The sequence below is a fragment of the Nomascus leucogenys genome, chromosome 4, assembly GCF_006542625.1.
Source record: "Nomascus leucogenys isolate Asia chromosome 4, Asia_NLE_v1, whole genome shotgun sequence".
In the NCBI taxonomy this organism is placed as follows: Eukaryota; Metazoa; Chordata; class Mammalia; order Primates; family Hylobatidae; genus Nomascus; species Nomascus leucogenys.
The window spans coordinates 94,391,075-94,409,557 of NC_044384.1; the positions used below are offsets into that span (position 1 = coordinate 94,391,075).

Genomic DNA, 18,483 nt, shown 5'->3' on the forward strand with positions numbered 1-18,483 from the left:
CTTGGAACCACTGTCAAGTTTGTACTGGGGTCAAGTGGCATTGCAGAAGAAAATAAGGCATTTAGGTTTAGGTCAGATGTGAGTTGAAGAGGTTTTAAGTTCTTGAGAACACAGGCTAAGGGAGAAGAAGGAGGAATGGAGGGCGGAAGGCTGCCCATATTGAAGGAGGCAAGCCCAGAGAAAAGAGACAGTAGAGACACAAAGAGAAGGGGTGGGGGGTGCTTGCCCCCCAGGAAAGTGGAGAAGGGGTAGGGATACGGAGAGAAGGGGTCGGGGGGTTCTTGCCCTCCAGAAAAGCAGAAAAGGGGTAGAGACACGGAGAGAAGGGGTTGGGGGGGTTCTGCCCCTCAGAAAAGCGGTACTTGCCACTAAGGGTGAAGGACCAAGGCAGGCATCCCTGTGTGGTCAGACGCCTCTGAAACGTGGGTGAATAATCAGGCAGGCATCCCCTGCGTGATTAAACACCAAGGGAAGACTGTCTTCCTGAGTCCGTGACTAGCGCCGGAGTTTTGGGTTCATGGATAAAACACGTCTCCTTTGTCTCTACCAGAAAAGGAAAGGAACTGAAATTGAGAGAAGGGAGAGATTGAAGTGTGGCACCAAGATTGAAAGGAGAAAGAGGTTGAGGGATAGTAAGAGAGGTTGGAGAAGAGAGTAAAAAAAAGGCCGCTTACCTGATTTAAAATTGGTGAGATATTCCTTGGGCTGGTTGGTCTGAGGACCCAAGGTCGTAGGTAGATCTTTCTCATGGAGCAAAGAGCAGGAGGACAGGGGATTGATCTCCCAAGGGAGGTCCCCCGATCCGAGTGATGGCACCAAATTTCACTGGCGTCCATGTGGAGAGACCACCAAACAGGCTTTGTGTGAGCAATAAAGCTTTTAATCACCTGGGTGCAGGCGAGCTGAGTCTGAAAAGAGAGGTTTTGTCGGTGAAGGGAGATAGGGGTGGGGCCGTTTTATAAGATTTGGGTAGGTAAAGGAAAATTACAGTCAAAGGGAGGTTGTTCTCTGGTGGGCAGGAGTGGGGGTCACAAGGTGTTCAGTGGGGGAGCTTTTTGAGCCAGGGTGAGCCAGGAAAAGGAATTTCACAAGGTAATGTCATCAGTTAAGGCATGGACCAGCCATTTTCACTTCTTTTGTGGTGGAATGTCATCAGTTAAGGCAGGAACAGGCTATTTAAATTTCACTTCTTTTGTGATTCTTCAGTTACTTCAGGCCATCTGGATGTATACGTGCAGGTCACAGGGGATATGATGGCTTAGCTTGGGCTCAGAGGCCTGACAGCAACCATCCAAAGTCGATAAAAACACACAATGGTATTGAGCCAAAAAGACTATTAAATCTTATTTCATTGGAATTTTCCCCTTTTAAAAAGTTGTGGCCAGGCTCAGTGACTCATACTATCATCTCAACTCTTTATGAGGCCGAGGCAGGAGGATTGCTTGAGCCCTGAAATCCCAGCTTCGGAAACATGGCAAAACCCCGTCAACAAAAATTTAAAAATTATCCAGGCATGGTAGCGGGCGCCTGTAGTCTCAGCTACTTGGGAGGCCGAGGTGGGAGAATCGCTTGAGCCTGGGAGATGGAGGCTGCAGTGAGCAGAGATCGTGCCACTGCACTCCAGCCTGTGTTACACAGTGAGACCTTGTCTCAAAAAAAAAAAAAGAAAGAAAGAAAGAAAGAAAGAAAAAGTTCCATATCTTCTGTCTCAGAAGAGAGGGTTTTTTTTTTTTTTTGAGCTGGTGTCTCGCTCTGTCACCCAGGCTGGAGTGCAGTGGCAAGATCTGGGCTCACTGCAAGCTCTGCCACCTGGGTTCACACCATTCTCCTGACTCAGCCTCCTGAGTAGCTGGGACTACAGGCACCCGCCACCACACCTGGCTAATTTTTGGCATTTTTAGTAGAGATGGGGTTTCACCATGTTAGCCAGGATGGTCTCTATCTCCTGACCTTGTGATCCACCCGTGTCGGCCTCCCCAAGTGCTGGGATTACAGGCATGAGCCACCACACCCAGCTGAGAGGGTATCTTTTAAAATGTAAAAATGATGATGAAAAGAGATCTGTTATTACTGGTTAAAAATATTCATTAATCATAACTTCTCATCCATCTGTTAACTATTCTTCTTAGGAATTAGAGACAGAATAAACATTAGCTAGACCTATGTGTAGTCACATCTTTTGTGATTTTTCTGCTACCTGGCCAGGCACAGTGGCTCATGCCTGTAATCCCAGCACTTTGGGAGGCCGAGGCAGGTGAATCACCTGAGGTCAGGAGTTTGAGACCAGCCTGGCCAACATGGTGAAACCCCTTCTCTACTAAAAATACAGAAATTAGCTGGGTGTGGTGGTGCATGCCTGCAATCTCAGCTACACAGGAGGCTGAGGCAGGAGAATTGCTTGAACCTGGGAGGGGGAGGTTGCATTGAGCCGAGATCGTGCCACTGCACTCCAGCCTGGGTGACAGAGTGAAACTGTCTCAAAAAAAAATAAATACATACATAAATAAATAATATATATGTATATATATATACACATAGATATACACACACATATGTATACATATATATACATATATACGTATACACATATATACATATATACGTATACACATATATACACATATATACGTATACACATATATACACATATATACGTATACACATATATACACATATATACGTATACACATATGTACATATATACGTATACACATATGTACGTATATACGTATACACATATGTACATATATACGTATATGTTTATATATGTGTATATATATATATATATAAAAACACCTGATGCCTTAGTTAATTCAGCATTTCTTATACAAAGGTTATATTTATGTATATATAATAACACACTATCTCTCAGCTGCTCAGGCTTCTAGCCTAAAAACTCTCACTACAAGTATATTTATGGTGTTCTTAACAAGTTGGGCCTAAGTGCAAGTAAAGCATTTGCAAGTGTATAAATGAATATATAATTTATGTTTTCATGCAGTGTTTCCTTAGTTTCAGCCATTGCACGACATCATTACAGCTTTTTCATATTTGCCTGTCACCTGAAATATTATTTACCTAATATTTTTCCTTAAATCATTCTCTGCTTAAGTTAGCCAGGTCCTAAGCAAAAATAGCCAGAAAGCAAAAATTTTGATATGCTAGTTGTATTACTTTCTGTATTTTAAAATATGTATGTAATGATTAAAATGAAAAATGTTCATACATGTATCACTTAACATTACCTCACGTACCACCACATGGGAGATGACACATTTTGGGAAGCAATCCCATAAAGCTGGGAATGAAATTCCTGCTGTTCTTCTTCTGGAAAGACTGTATGTTGATATCATCATATATGTTGATGACATAATTTCTTTCATTGCAGTTTAATTATAACTATACGTAACACTCTACGGGACCTTGAAAAAGCTATTAAGGGCATGGTTGTGATGGATTCTGCATTGGAGGCACTCTCCAGCAGCTTACTTGTTGGAAAGGTTCCAGAAATATGGGCCAAACGTTCATACCCAAGCCTTAAGCCCCTAGGAAGTTACATCACAGATTTCCTAGCCCGGTTGAACTTTTTACAGGTAAAAGTGTGTGTGTGTGTGTGTGTGTGTGTGCACGCGTGCGTGTGTGTGGTAAAGTACATGTATAAATATGTAAACTATACAGACATATGTAAAATTTTATTTTTTGGGTTAACTGGGGAGATATTAGTTGTTGGCTGTGGTCACTTGAGTGTCTCTGAGTTGAATGAAACGTGATGAGTAGCTTTGTGATAGTCTGATGAAAATTTTAGAATATTGAAAAATACATACATTTCAAAGTACTGAGTGGAAAATTAAAATTATACTTCATCCAAACCAATGTAATATGTGACATTTATATTTTTCAAAATTCTAAGTTTGTGGTTCTCTGAGACCAAGATTCTAAGTTTGTGGTCCTCTAAGACCACAGTTTAAAGTTGTCTTGTGATTTTAATACTGATGGTAAGTCAAAAATCCTGAGGCTTGGATTTTTTTTTTTTTTTTTTTTTGAGACAGGGTCTTGCTCTGTCATCCAGGCTGGAGTGCAATGGTGTGATCTTAGCTCATTGTAATCTCAAAATCCTGGGATCCTCTTGAATAACTGGAACTACAGGCATGTGCCACCATACCTGGCTAATTTTATTTTTTGTAGAGATGAAGTCTCACCAAGTACCCCACGCTGGTCCCTCACTCCTGACCTCAAGCAATCCTCCCGCCTTGGCCTCCCAAAGCACTGGGATTACAGGCCACAGGCTTGGGTTTATCAATAATTGGCCATTGTCTTCAAATCAGTGCCTCTTATCTCAGAAAACCAGGGAAAAGATGAGTATTTTGAATGCCCCCTCTGCCCTACCCCCAGCATAAACATCAGACAGAACACTGCTTTTCCTTCTCAACTCCACTGCCTGCCCCCATTCTATGGTTGATGTTTATGAAGGAGTATGGAGTGGGGAGAATCCCAAAACAATTTTTTTTTTTTGGAAATTCACAAAGGTATATGATCTTTCAGTGTTCAGTTGCCTTTTTATTGCACAAAAGCTTTGTTTCACTGTATAAGGTAATCATAAAATAACCAGTGCTTGTAAGAATGTAGAGGGACAGACTTTCTCCTGTATCGCTTTAAAATGTTTGCCAATCTGATAGGTCAACCATATCTTGCTGTTTCCGTTTGACTTTCTTTAATGACTAGTGAGCCTATGCTTCTTTAGTATGTGTGCTTTCCATTTGTGGTGTGTGTGGGTGTGTGTGTGTGTATTGTCAATTCATATCCTAGGCCCATTTTTCTTTTGTATTATTTGTTAATTTATAGGAGCTTTTCATGTAGATTATATGTTTAACAAAAGGAATAATATAAAACAGAATACTGAAAGGGTTTCCTCCATTGTTCTCTTACCCTTACAGACGCTATAGTTCTCTCATTATCTTTCTTTCTCCTGGACTCTTCTTTACCTCCTAATGGTTCTTAGAGTTAACAAGTTAAGCAAATGAGTCATCTGAATTTTCTATTATTTCTGTCTCGGGTGCAACTGACTGGGACCAGCATCATGGTCAGTAAAACAATTTACCAAGACAGTCGTAGGTAAAGAAAGGCAGATTTATTAGAGAAAGTATGAAAATACATTGCAAGAGTGCAGTGGGCAGCACAGCAGAGAAGAGGCTATCTGCAAAGAACCAGGGGCTGGAGGGAAATTTTGTAGGGTGGTGCTAGAGGGGCTACACCGAACGAGGTGGTGCTGCTCAGGCTACAGGCAGAGCAAGGTATTTGGACACAAGATGTGCTAGTGGATTGTCTGTAATTAGACATTTTTCAGAACAATTGTTCTCCCCTACCTGGGGCCCTTTCCTTGTTGTTACTTGTCAGGACTCCACACTTTCCTCATTTCTCTCTCACTGTTCACCCTATCAATCTCCTTTTTAGTCAGTTCAGGCTGCTATAAAAAAGCAAAATAGACTAGATAACTTAAAGAACAGACATTTATTTTTCACAGCTCTGGAGGCTGGAAAGTCTGAGATCAAGATGCCATCATGGTCAGGTTATTGGTGATGGCTCTCCTGGTTCATGATGAGAGAAAAAGCCAGAGAAAAATGTCTCTTCTGTTTCTTCTTGTAAGGGTGCTAATCCTATCATGAGGGCTCCACCCTTATGACCTAATTACCTCCCAAAGGCTCCATCTCCAAATACCACCTTGGAGAAGAAGGTTTCAATCTATGAATTTTGGAGGAAAACAAACATTCAGTCCAGAGCATCTTCACATTCTCTCCTTCCTGTGCCTTTTTTTTAAAAAAAAGTTTTTGCACACTGCCTAAAATCCCAGCATAAATCCTGATCTAACACTTAACTATCTTTGTGACTTTTAGCAAGTTACTCATCTTTCTGTACCCCAGTTTCTTCATCTGTAAAATGAGAGAAATAATATTCAACTCACTGTTATTTTATAGAGTAAATGAGGCAATACATATGAAACGTTTAGCACAGTGCCTGGCATGTACTAAGCACTTAGTAAACGGCAGCTAATTCAGAGAGAGTGCACGTAGCTGACCACAGACACTAATGACACTCTGGGATAAAGGAAGCCACGGGCGAGTGGGTTTTCTAAATGCTTGCCTTGTGGGTCTTTACAGCCTTCTTGTGTTTGGTGCTTGCTCTGCCTGGTTTTGCCCTTATCAGACTTCATCTCTTTCTCTGCCTCTTCTTCACCTGATAGCTTGTACTGTTGCAGCATCTCCAGCAGCAGTTTGTTCTCTTCCTCCTAGGGAACAAAACTGGCTTCTTCCCAGAGTGTATTGCCTGCTCAGAGACAAAGTCCATTTCATTGATTCATCTGTTCATTCCATAAATATGAATTGAGACCTCATTTTATCAAAGCACCTTGTTTCGTGTTCTGTGATAAAAAGATAATTACAACAAAAGTCCTGCCCTGAAGCTGCCAAGAGCTTACAGGGAGACAAGCCAGGTATCTAAAGAAAATTAGTACACTATAGTAAGGGATGTTCCCTAAAAGACCAACATGTAAAATGCTCTGGGATTTCAAAGAAGGGAGAGAGTTCTTATGGCACAAGAAAGCAGAGATTGTTTCATGGATGAGGTAGTATTTAAGTGGGATTTAAAGAATGAATGGTTTAGATACTGCAAAGAAAGGAAAAAGAGATCGCTATGTAGCTCGTGAGATAAAAGGCACTGTACCACGTTGGATTGATTCCATTATAAGTAACAAAAATTCTGACATAAGCAAAAATAAAGTTTGTTCCCTTATGTAACTGCAAACTCCAGGAGCTAAAGTGGCTTCAGGTAACATTTGAGCAGGGTGCAAACACGGATATCTTGTCCTGGCTTCTTGCACTTCATCTGTTGTCTCCATTCCTTTTGGATAAACTCCATTCTCAGGCTGTCATCTGATGGTAGCAAGATAGCAACAGCAACTCTGGCCTCACATCCACACAACTTTGAGGAGTTGAGAGTGAGTCTTTTCCCCAAAAGTCCCAGCAAGAGTTTCTGCATCTCTGGCTTTGATTGGGTCACATGTCCATTTCTGAATCAGTCACTCAGGCTGGAGGTATGACTGGCCAGGTGTGACTCACCAGCCTACCCTGCAAGGCTAGGTGGAGTTATACCACCAGATGTGCCTGGACTGAGAAGGATGGTATCACTTTAAGATAGGCAGGAAAACAACAAAAGTCCACCTGGCACAAAGAGACCAGCAAATAATCCAGTCCCTTTAGTCCAGTCCAGATTAGAATGCAGGATGCCTGAAAGGAAGTGAAAGAGATATAATAGAACTGAAAGTACATTGGGGCTGGATTGTGAAGTATCTATGTTTTTGGTTTGTTTGTTTATGTGAAGTATCTTGAACAGGAGACCAAGAGGCTTAAGCTTTAATTTGGTGCATCACTGAACAATTTAGTAGGTCACTGATGCTACATTGATGCAAGATGCTACATCTGATCCAAATTCTGCATGGTGAATTATATTCTGGCAACATTCTTCTGGATAGATTGAGCAGAAAGGGAAGAAGCAAGAAGACAACACGCACTGGTACAGAAACAAGACCATGAATAGCTGAACTGGAGTGAGGGCAGTGGACGCAGAGACAAGGGGTTTAAGAGGGTTGAGGAATTGGGGGCTGGGCGCGGTGGCTCACACCTGTGATCCCAGGACTTTGGGAGGCCAAGGTGGGCAGATCACTTGAAGTCAGGAGTTCCAGACCAGCCTGGCCAACATGCTGAAACCCCATCTTTACTAGAAATACAAAAATTAGCCAGGCATAGTGTTGCACGCCTGTAATCCCAGCTACTCAGGAGGCTGAGACAGGAGAATCACTAGAACCCAGGAGGCAGAGGCTGCAGTGAGCTAAGATCATGCCACTGCACTCCAGCCTGGGTGACGGTGCGCGATTTCATCTCAAAAAAAAAAAAAAAAAAAAAAGAGTTAAGGAACTGGAATCAACAAATGAGGTCTGTAATTAGACAATGTGTAAGATGTCTTAAGGATGGTTGCTTTTGAGTGGGATGATATAATAAAGCGTCAAATAATTTACATTTGGCTTTTGCAGAAGATTTGACTCTTCAAACTATGTTTCATTCACGTTAATGCTCAAATTGTTTTGAGTTTTCCAAGAAGATAGAAGGGGAAAGAGGTAGGAGGGTCAAGGTAGGCTGTGTGTTTGATGTCAGGGGAGAGGGACTCGTGATGGAAAATGTGGGCAACATAAGCAAAAACCAGAATCAGGAATTGTACATCACGTGGCACTTGTATAACTTTAAAAACTGACATAATGTGTTTTGTTTTCCCTGTATAGGACTGGTATAATTCAGGAAAACCTTGTGTGTTTTGGCTGTCAGGTTTCTTTTTCACTCAGGCCTTTTTAACTGGAGCTATGCAGAATTATGCCAGAAAATATACCACCCCTATTGATTTGCTAGGATATGAATTTGAGGTATAGTAACTCCTTAAAGTCAACAGTATATCATTACATTAAGTCATGTATTTAAACCGAGTTTATATATTGTAACCCATTGTAAGCAATTTTACTTCATTCTTTGTGTTGTAAGAATATGTCTTGCTATCCCTTAGAACTTTTATATATTGCAATATTTGATTTAAATAATCCAATGCTGTTCTTCTACTTTAGCAAAAATTATTATGAGGTACAGTACAATTTGATAAAATACTTCAAAAAGAAGTACTTTTATACTTTTTTACAAACTATGGCTGAAAAAATGTATCGTTTAACAAGCTATTACACAATAGAGTTTCCCTGAATGTGTTCTGAATATTTCACTAATGTGTTCTTTATGAGATGAAGTTGTCTGGAGAGGATCACTGCTAGTGTGTGCCTTTCCCTTCAGGTTATCCCATCTGATACATCTGACACATCACCAGAAGATGGTGTTTATATCCACGGATTGTATCTCGATGGCGCACGCTGGGACCGAGAAAGGTCAGTGGTTTCAGCTGCCAGGACCTCTTCATTTGTAGCTGAATCATAGATAAGATAAGCATTCTGCTGCTTTAAAAAAAAAAAAAAAAAAAGTCTTCTTTTTAAGGCAAGTAATAATAATATCAGAACTCTCACATAAATCATTAGTCAAGCTGGGGCAACTGATGAGTTGTTATTTTTTAGGTCCTGAATAATTTTTAGTCAATATTTCAGTAGTCTTATTAGTAGAAAAGTTAGCTAAAATTATTTTCCTGCCTATTCCATTTTATAACAGTTGCCTTCTATTTTGTAATGTGTAGGACCACCTCACTTTTAAACAGTTTACAGTTAGTTATAATGAAGTTCACCTTTCTGTTAGTGAATGGGAAACCTTTTCTTGCATTTTGATGATATAATAAATAAATATTTACAATAAATATTGAATTTCCTGCTTCACTCAGGAAATTAAGCAATACTATTCTTGTTTAAAATATATGGGATAGAGAGAAGGAGAGAAAGTTTCCCCTGGAGCCCTGGCCTCATGGACAGTCATTAAAAATTGGCAGACATCGATATGTGTCCACTGTTTACCCTTTGCCTTCCCATCATTGTCTTTTGTTTCTCTCAATTCTTCATTGCCATTGTCTCATTTTCTTTTTTTACATTTCTTTTTCTCTATGCCTCTAGTCCTTTCTTTTAGTAAAAGCCAATATCTAAGTAGCAATCTGTTCTTAGAAGCAAATTTCATGTTATTTCTAATAATTTCTGTCAATTTCTCTTTACAGTGGATTGCTTGCTGAACAATATCCCAAACTTCTGTTTGACCTGATGCCCATCATATGGATAAAACCAAGTAAATATTCTCTCAACAAAATTTATTTGAAGTTTAGGGAGAATAAGGATGGATATTATACACTGCTCCTCAAAATAAGTTTTTGCTCAAACCTTTTAGGATCTAGCTCAATTATAATAAACATTAATAGAATATTTACATTAGAAATTATTATCTCTTTGTGTGTATGGCATTTATATTATTTTGGGAATACCATGCTGCTTTTTTATGCTCGTAGCCTATGGGATATGTCATTCTTTTCAGCCCCTCCCCCCACTTCTACAAGAGGGTTCACAGATTGAACAGCTGCCCATCCATATTTTGATTCTGAATTGCCTTTGCACATTGCTCAGAGGCACAAATTAGCTTGACACAGTCTTCAGCTAGTGACTAGCATTTTTTGGCTATAAGAAACTGCTAGGCCTAGGAGCCAGCCAGGTGCCCCAAGGCATATATGTTGCCAGCCACATGGGGTGGGGCCAATTTTGCCCCATTTGGGAAACTGCTTGCTCCTCCCTGCTTCTGCCATCATCATCTTTCTACAAGTCTGGAAAAAAGTCTTATTCTTTTGTTTTCTCTTCCCTAACTTTTTAATTCTTAAATAACAACAATTTCTTAAATGAAAATATTTACCGATCACCCAGAATCACCATCCAACCTATCAAATATTCTCATTATGAATGTGGTTCAGTTATAACTATGAGAAATGTGACCTTAGTTTGGAAAGACTCTTAATATCTTATATCTGGCTTTTTGGGGATTCTATATAGTTTCTTTTCGTGAATTGGTAAGAGTTGGCGTGTTTTTCTTATTATTTACCTGCTAAAAACAAATAGAAACGTCAGCTTCTTCTAATGTGTGGGTTTCTTGGATTAGAGCTCTAAGCAGTTGTATTTCTTCTTTTGAGTCTCCCCCACTACCTATACTGTATTTTATTCCTTCTTCCCTCCCTTCTCATTCTTCCCTCCCAAATCCTCTTGAGTTTTCTCATGCCTGCTAAGCGGTCACAACTTTAAAGTCTGTTCCTGTATTCCACACCTAGAATCATGCACCATACGAAATACTTGCCTTGGGCTGGGCGCAGTGGCTCATGCCTGTAATCCCAGCACTTTGGGAGGCTGAGGCGGGCAGATCATGAGGTCAGGGGTTCGAGACCAGCCTGGCCAACATAGTGAAACCCCATCTCTACTAAAAATACAAAAATTAGCAAGGCGTGGTGGCAGGTACCTGTAGTCCCACCTACTCAGGAGGCTGAGACAAGAGAACTGCTTGAACCTGGGAGGCAGAGGTTGCAGTGAGCCGAGATTGTGCCACTGTACTCCAGCCTAGGTGACAAAGTGAGACTCAGTCTCAAAAAAAAAAAAAAAAGAAATACTTGCCTTGTTTCACAACCGTAATACTGCATGTACTGTAAAAAAAAAAATATATGGTGTGAAACCTTCATATATCTCAAGTATGATCTTAGATTTAGTTCTGGCCATTTTATTACAAGATAAATAGTTCTTTTCGTACCAATGGCTGTTTTTCCCTTTATCAAATGAATATATTTCTTTTTTTTTTTCAAGCTCAAAAATCTCAGATTATAAAGTCGGATGCCTATGTCTGTCCCCTCTACAAGACAAGTGAACGTAAAGGAACTCTTTCCACTACGGGACATTCTACTAACTTTGTCATTGCAATGTTGTTAAAAACAGACCAACCTACACAGCACTGGATCAAGCGCGGGGTTGCTTTGCTTTGTCAGTTGGATGACTAAATTGGACAAATTTATAAAACATCCAAAAGTTTAAAAAAAAAAACCTGTCCTACTTAAAATATATATATTATAAAACCAAGTATCTTGGTGGTGTTCTTTTAAATGGTCTTTGCAAACACTCATTGCATTGTTCTCCTTTCTGAGGAGAACTTTTTGAAGTTTGATTGTATGTGAAAAATAGATTTTGGGGTTAAATGGATAAAATTTAACAAATATCAGGAATTATCTCCTTCACAAATGTTAAGTCATTCCTTCCGCTTCAGTATAGTTTACTTTCCACTCTCCTACCTAAAGTAATTATACAAAAATATTTCAAATACATAAATTAAGAAATCATAAATATGGAAAATATTAAAACAGTTACACAACTATACCTCTTTATTTCTTACCTCTAAGACATCGGTTCCATTTCTCACCGCATCCTTGTGACTAGGAAAGGAAACTCAAAGCTGCGAAGTTGGCCTGCAAAGGCAGTAGGATGGCTCGAGGGCAGTCTGAACTTCTACACCTGCAGTGACAGTGTGCTTCTCGGCATTTGCTTCATATTTAATTTGAAATGTCAAGTGGTCCCTTTGCTTTTTTTTAGTGTATATTAACAATTTAAAAATATTTCAACAAAACAGAATTTTGGTCAAAATTTTATCTCATGTAGAGTGAATTCTTCCCTTAGGATTCCAAGGACACTGAAGGCCACAGTTCTGTAACCCAAGGAAAATGTAGTCACAGCTACCTAGTGAATCTAGTACATTGGGACAGTCACTTTGGACAGTTGGGTCAGAGCAAAATGTTTGGGTTCTCTTAAATGAAAACTTGATTGTGGTTCGCAGTGGCTATGTGCATGAATTCTCTTTGCATGGCCAACCCCCTGCAAAAGCATTTTATTCCAGGAATAAAATATTTAATCCTTTAAATTTGATGAATGTAGCAGTGAAGAAAAGAGATCATGTTTCCAAAAAGAGCTAAACCACATGTAAAAAACAAGGAGAATGTGCCAGACTGTCTTATGATGAAGTATTTATAGTAAAGCTATTAATGGAATGGTCACTACAGGGAGAGGAGATCCTAAATATAAATGAAAATTCTGAGGCTTACATGTGTTAGTCCTTAACAGTGAAAACTTCAGTGCTGTCCTAGAGGATAAAACAAAAGGTAAAAAGTCTTTGAAATGTGACCAAATGTATTCTATGCTAAAACTGACATTTTTCTTTTAAAACCATTTAGATATTGCCTAGTAAGATACATTTGTTTTTACTACTGCTGTATCTGTGTTGTAATTATGAGAATACATTTGTTCCTATAACATGTTTATTTTTAATGTTTATTAAGTAAAATATTATTTTCAGCATCACACTCACTGTGTGTAGGAAAGATATTATTTTGGATGAGTGCTACAATCACTGTGAAAGACTCACAAGCCAAGTTGAACAGATCAATCAGAGTGTTGTCAGTGTTAGAGTGGCACTAACCGAAGTCTTATTTGAAAGGTGGTTTCTCCTGAATAAGCTTTAAGTCAATGGCTACTCATGGAAACTTCTAATTTTTGTTGAATCTGTGGCAGTCCAGAAAACTCTTTTAAGTTTATAGAAATTTTTTAGTGAATATTTTGTTTCCTAAATTTTGTATATTTTTCATTTGTTAATCCTACAAATTTTCTAGGTTTCTGAATTTCATTTGTAATTTTAAGCAGCTGATCTCTTCACAACTGGAAAAATACTTTTAATTCACTCTGACTTTAAAGTAAACCTGTCCACGTTTCACATGGATAATTACACCAGCGATGAAGACATAGATGAAGACTTTGACACCCAGCTCATCATTCAACAGAGTTTACAGGATATTTATAAGCCAGAAACAGCACAACATGCACCTAAGGATGAGAGGTAATGGTTTTCTCACTGGCAATATAGTATTAAGTGTTGTATTCAACAGCTGACACTTGTCATTAGCTTAACTCTAGTGTTGTGACAACAACAGGAGGGTCAGAATCCAAGGAGCTGTCAATTAAATATCTGTAAGATATTATGCCTAACTAGACAGGAATAATCTGGAAATAATTCAGAATTTAATTAGGCAATAAATATCTGAAGGAGGTTAGCAGCAAATCTGGGTGAGGTGATACAGACTGGAAATCAGAAGAAAGAAAGAAATGAGGATATGAAGGGCTAGAGAAAAACTAATACGTCTTGTCTTTGGGAATTGAAGAAATGCACAAATCCAACTGGGACACATAGAAAGTTAGTTATCTTCAACTTTAGTACGGTAGGTGGGGGTGGGGTCCAGTCTTTGATCTACTCAAATCAAAAGGAGGAATTACATAAACTTGAACGAGGCTTCTGAAAGTGTAGATTCAGAGTTTTGTTGGACAACACTGAAAAAGGACCAGTGGGACCTTGTGTGGGGTGTAAGATGAGTCGTCCTGGATATGGGCAGTCTGCAGTCAAGCACACCTGCTCACACGCTCTCTGGCCAATCAGCAACCTTGGTCTCCTGAGGCAGTAACCATCATTTTTTCTGGGGTGATAACCCAGTTTACTTGGGATGGTAATCTCTATTTGCCTGCTGGATGTAAAACCAGAAAAATGTCTTTTAACCCCAAGAGATTTCATAACTAGAGACATGATGAAGTACATCAAACCTATATAGTATTTTTAAAATGTAACAAACCATGGAGTGATCACTATGTGTCATGTTATTTTAAGCACTTCATAAATACTGACTTTTAAATTCTAATTCCCATTACCTATGAGGTAGGTCCTATTATTATCCCTATTTAGAGAGGAGGAAAGTGAGGCACAGAAAAGTTAAATGGCTTACCCAAGGTCATAGAATAGTAAGTGAAGAGCCAGGCAGTTTGATTCTAAAGTCTGTGCTCTTAGCCACACACTATTCCTATACTTTTGTATTCAATTTAGGATTCGTTTTTAAAATCTTTAAATATTTAAAGTTTTGTAAATAAATTAGCCTTATTATATTAACCTTATGATTAAAACCTTAAATTGCATAACTGAGTAACTGACCTTGAACTCATAATTTTAGGTTGAAAGGTGTAAGAGAGTTGGGCTAAGGAGAGTATTGAAATGTTTCAGAGAAACTGAAATTGACTGTGGTTATGGATTTACTTGATTAGATTTGCAGGAATTGTATGATACTTAGGCAGGCTTGCTGATTTAGTCAGGTACTTGAAGGAATTAGAAAACTAGAACATACTTGTGACATGTGGAGTAATGGTCCCATCCAAAGATGTCCTAATTTCTGGAACCTTACATGGCAAAAGAGAAGTAAGGCTACAGATGGAATTATGGCTGCTAATCAGCTGACTTTTAGATAGGGGGTGTATTCTGGATTACCCAGGTGGTCCCAGTGTAACACAGGATCTTTAAGTGTGAAAGAGGGAGGCAGGAGAGACAACTTGAGAGATGGCAGTGTTAAAAGGACTAAGCCCAACATTGCTGGATTTGAAGATGGAGGCAAGGAGTCCACAAGCCAAGAAATGTGGGTGGCTTCTAGAAGCTAGAAAAGGCAGAGATAGATTCTCCCCGAGAGCCTCCAGAAGGAACACAGCCCTGCTGACACCTTGATTTTAGTCCAGTGAGGACTGTTCTGGATTTCTGAACTACTGAACTGTAAGATAATAAATTTGTTTTATTATTGTTTTAAGCCACTAAGTGTGTGGTTACTTCTTACAGCAGCTATAGAAAACGAATACAGTACTAAATCTATGAATGCAGGTTTAAATGTTTAAGATAATTTAATTGACCAAATTGTAAACAGGACAGAGTGTCCGAGGGAATTTATTCTCCTCAACCTGGGTTTGTTAAATAATTAAAGAATGGAAGGTGGCCGGGTGCGGTGGCTCACACCTGTAGTCCCAGCACTTTGGGAGGCCGAGGCGAGCAGATCACAAGGTCAGGAGATCGAGACCATCCTGGCTAACACAGTGAAACCCCGTCTCTACTAAAAATACAAAAAATTAGCCGGCCGTGATGGTGGGCACCTGTAGTCCCAGCTACTCTTCAGTGAGCCAAGATCTTGCCACTGCACTCCAGCCTGGGAGACAGAGCGAGACTCCATCTCAAAAAAAAAAAAAAAAAAAAAAAAAAAAAAAAAAAAAAGAATAGAAGGTGACAATCCTTATTTGCTAGGTTTTAAAATAATATAAGTTTCATAAATTCAGATTTAAAGCCTTAAATAATAAAAACATAACTGCTAATAGTGTTTTCTGAGCACACATTCTGACTGAATATTTTTTAATACACCATTTTTATTTACTGTTTTTTAAAATAGTTTCTGCTAGAATCGTTGACATTCTATAATGGCCATCAAATTTTACCATGAGATAGTGTGACATTTCAGTCATACACAGGCTTGATTCAGTTCAGCCAACACTGATTAAGGGCCTACTGCAATCCAGGCTTACATAGTCCTTGCCCTAAAGAAGCTAACAGGCTAATGTGGAAGACAGATAGAGTTAAGGAGCTTCCCTAGAATTTTGTTAAGGGCCACATTATATTTTACAAATAGAAGTATTTCTATTACGCCTCAGTCATTGCCTCCTATGAAAGTTCATCCCGGATTAACTACTACTACCATTACCCTTTCCTTTTGATTTATATAACAGTTTTTTCTCCTCAGTTTTGGAATTACATATGTATTTTTTTCTATGCAGTTTCCATTCCTTTTTGAGCGCTGACTATAAGAAGATAGTTGAAACAATAGAGAAAGTTAAGTACTCCTCTTCTATCCCTTTAACTTGTGGTAAGATGTGACGGTGACATTGGCTGGATGCATTGGCTCACGCCTGTAATCCCAGCACTTTGGGAGGCCAAGGCGGGTGGATCCCCTGAGGTCAGGAGTTCGAGACCAGCCTGGCCAACATGGTGAAACCCCGTCTCTACTAAAAATGCAAAAAATTAGCCGGGCATGGTGGCGGGCGCCTGTAATCCCAGCTACTCGGGAGGGTGGGGTAGGAGAATTGCTTGAACCCAGGAGATGGAGGTTGCAGTAAACCGAGATTGTGCCACTGCACTCCAGTCTGGGCAACAGAGCAAGACCCCGTCTCACAAAAAAAAAAAAAAAAAGGAAAGATGTGATGGTGACGGCTGGCAGCATTTCCCCTCGAAGCTCAGGAAGCCTAGAAGCAGGAGCTCTTTGCTTCATTGAGCTGAACACTATGGGGGTCCACAGCTGATTGTCAAGAATCTGATGTAGGCTTTTCTGGGAGAAAATACTTCAGCTCAATGAAGCAAAGAGCTCCTGGGTTCCTTCCTAGACAGAGCTGTTTTTTCGTAAGTAACAAGATGCTGGGGGTGTTCACGGGCCCAGGTGTAGAATGCTAGATGACCGGCCTTACTGTCTGTCGTATGCCATTTGTCTTTCATAAAAGGTGGTGCTAGAATTCTGTTGTCTTATGCATTAACTTTGGTGGTAGAATTCAGGAAGCAATATGGGCTTCCTTGTAAGTGTGCCAAATGTGAATCTGTTCTCATTTGACTCGTTAATAGGTAAGGAAGATGCATTGTCACACTTAACCAAGTACCATTCCGCATTTGATGAAGCAGATGAGATAGGCTGGATTCCTCTGCATAAGGCTGCAGTGCAATTAAATAAGAAAATTTTGGAAATAACCCTAAGCGGTAAATTCTCTTTGACTCTTCTTGATGCTTCTGAGAGATAAATTTAACATTCATTTATATATCTTAATTTGTGTGGTATGATGAATTTATTTCAGCTTCAGACCCCAGTCTGTGGGAGCAAACCACTCACAATGGTGAAACGCCACTTTTTTTGGCTGTCAGCAGTTGCCTCTTAGAAAATGCCACTTTTCTTCTTCTCAATGGCTGCAATCCAAATGCTAAGAATTTCGAAGGCAATTCTCCTCTTCTTACAGGTAAATGAATACCTTGTTTCTGAAAAAGAGTCTGTGGCACTGAGTCTCCTTCATGCCCCCAGGTTTCAAAGGCAGCTTTTTGTGCATAGTTGCAGCACTGTCACTCTGTTCCCAACTGACCAGATGTGGGTACTGACCCTCCAGAAGCTTTCCATAGGCTGGCCTGTGAGGTGGCCTGATGCAAAACCTCTGCCCAATTAACAGCAGCTCATTTTGCATGGTGCCTTGATCAAGCCAGTTAATTCTGATATAAGAAATCAGAGGGGAGCAGAATTACCTCATGGAGCACGGGTGAAGGGCAGGCAGCTGAAACAGAAGAGTTGGTTGAAAACTATTAAGAAGCAGACAGTCAGATCTCTAGATCACTCCTGCCCAACCCCAGCAGAATCCTGGAGGTTTATTCTCTGCCTAGCTTAAACGGAGAGTCTCTGGACCACGGAATTTTAGGTGAGGGTGGGAGTACTAGATTGAAAACACTGGAGGAATTAAGCAAACATAATTCAGACTGCCTAGCCCTCCTCCTAGAAGGCTGGCAGCCAGGCCCTTACCCTCCAGGCTGCCGGGGGTTCTCTGGAGGAATCTGACTAGCCCAAGAAGAAAGAGCTAAAGATAGTGACATTGGGGCTTTCCCAATAAGTGGCCCAAACATATCAACCTATTGTTAAACCCACAGTCCACAAGCCCCACCCTCTGCTTAAAATTCCCAACCAGCTTTTTAGTCTCCAACTTTTAATTATGAGCATATAGCCGAAGGCTATCTGAGGAAAATCTTCAACAAACAGAGTTAAGCAACCTTAAGATTATTTAGGAAAAATAAAATTTAAAGGGAAATTGTCATTAACTTCCTCAGAGAAACCATTTTAATAAGAACAAGATGTTAGCAAAATTAGAAAACAAAATATTCTTGAAAATTAAAAATATGAGCAGATATTTTAAAAACCAAAACAATGCTGGAAGATGGAGTTCAGGAAAGCTTCCAGAAGAAGAAAATAAGAAATGGAAAATAGGAAAGAAGTGAAAATTAGTTGGATGATCCAAGAGGAGCAACATGTGAATAA

At 39.7% G+C, this 18,483-nt stretch overlaps 1 protein-coding gene across 1 annotated transcript in view; it reads left to right on the top strand.

Moving 5' to 3' along the window:
• DNAH12 (dynein axonemal heavy chain 12) overlaps positions 1–11,617 on the top strand; it is a 246,885-nt gene extending 235,268 nt beyond the window's left edge. Inside the window, exons 70-74 of the mRNA XM_030810168.1 lie at positions 3,389–3,593; positions 8,330–8,467; positions 8,880–8,971; positions 9,736–9,803; positions 11,348–11,617. Coding sequence (XP_030666028.1) covers positions 3,389–3,593; positions 8,330–8,467; positions 8,880–8,971; positions 9,736–9,803; positions 11,348–11,538 — 694 coding nt within the window. The 3' untranslated portion in view covers positions 11,539–11,617. The remainder of the gene's footprint in view (positions 1–3,388; positions 3,594–8,329; positions 8,468–8,879; positions 8,972–9,735; positions 9,804–11,347) is intronic.
• The last annotated feature ends 6,866 nt before the right edge of the window (positions 11,618–18,483 follow it).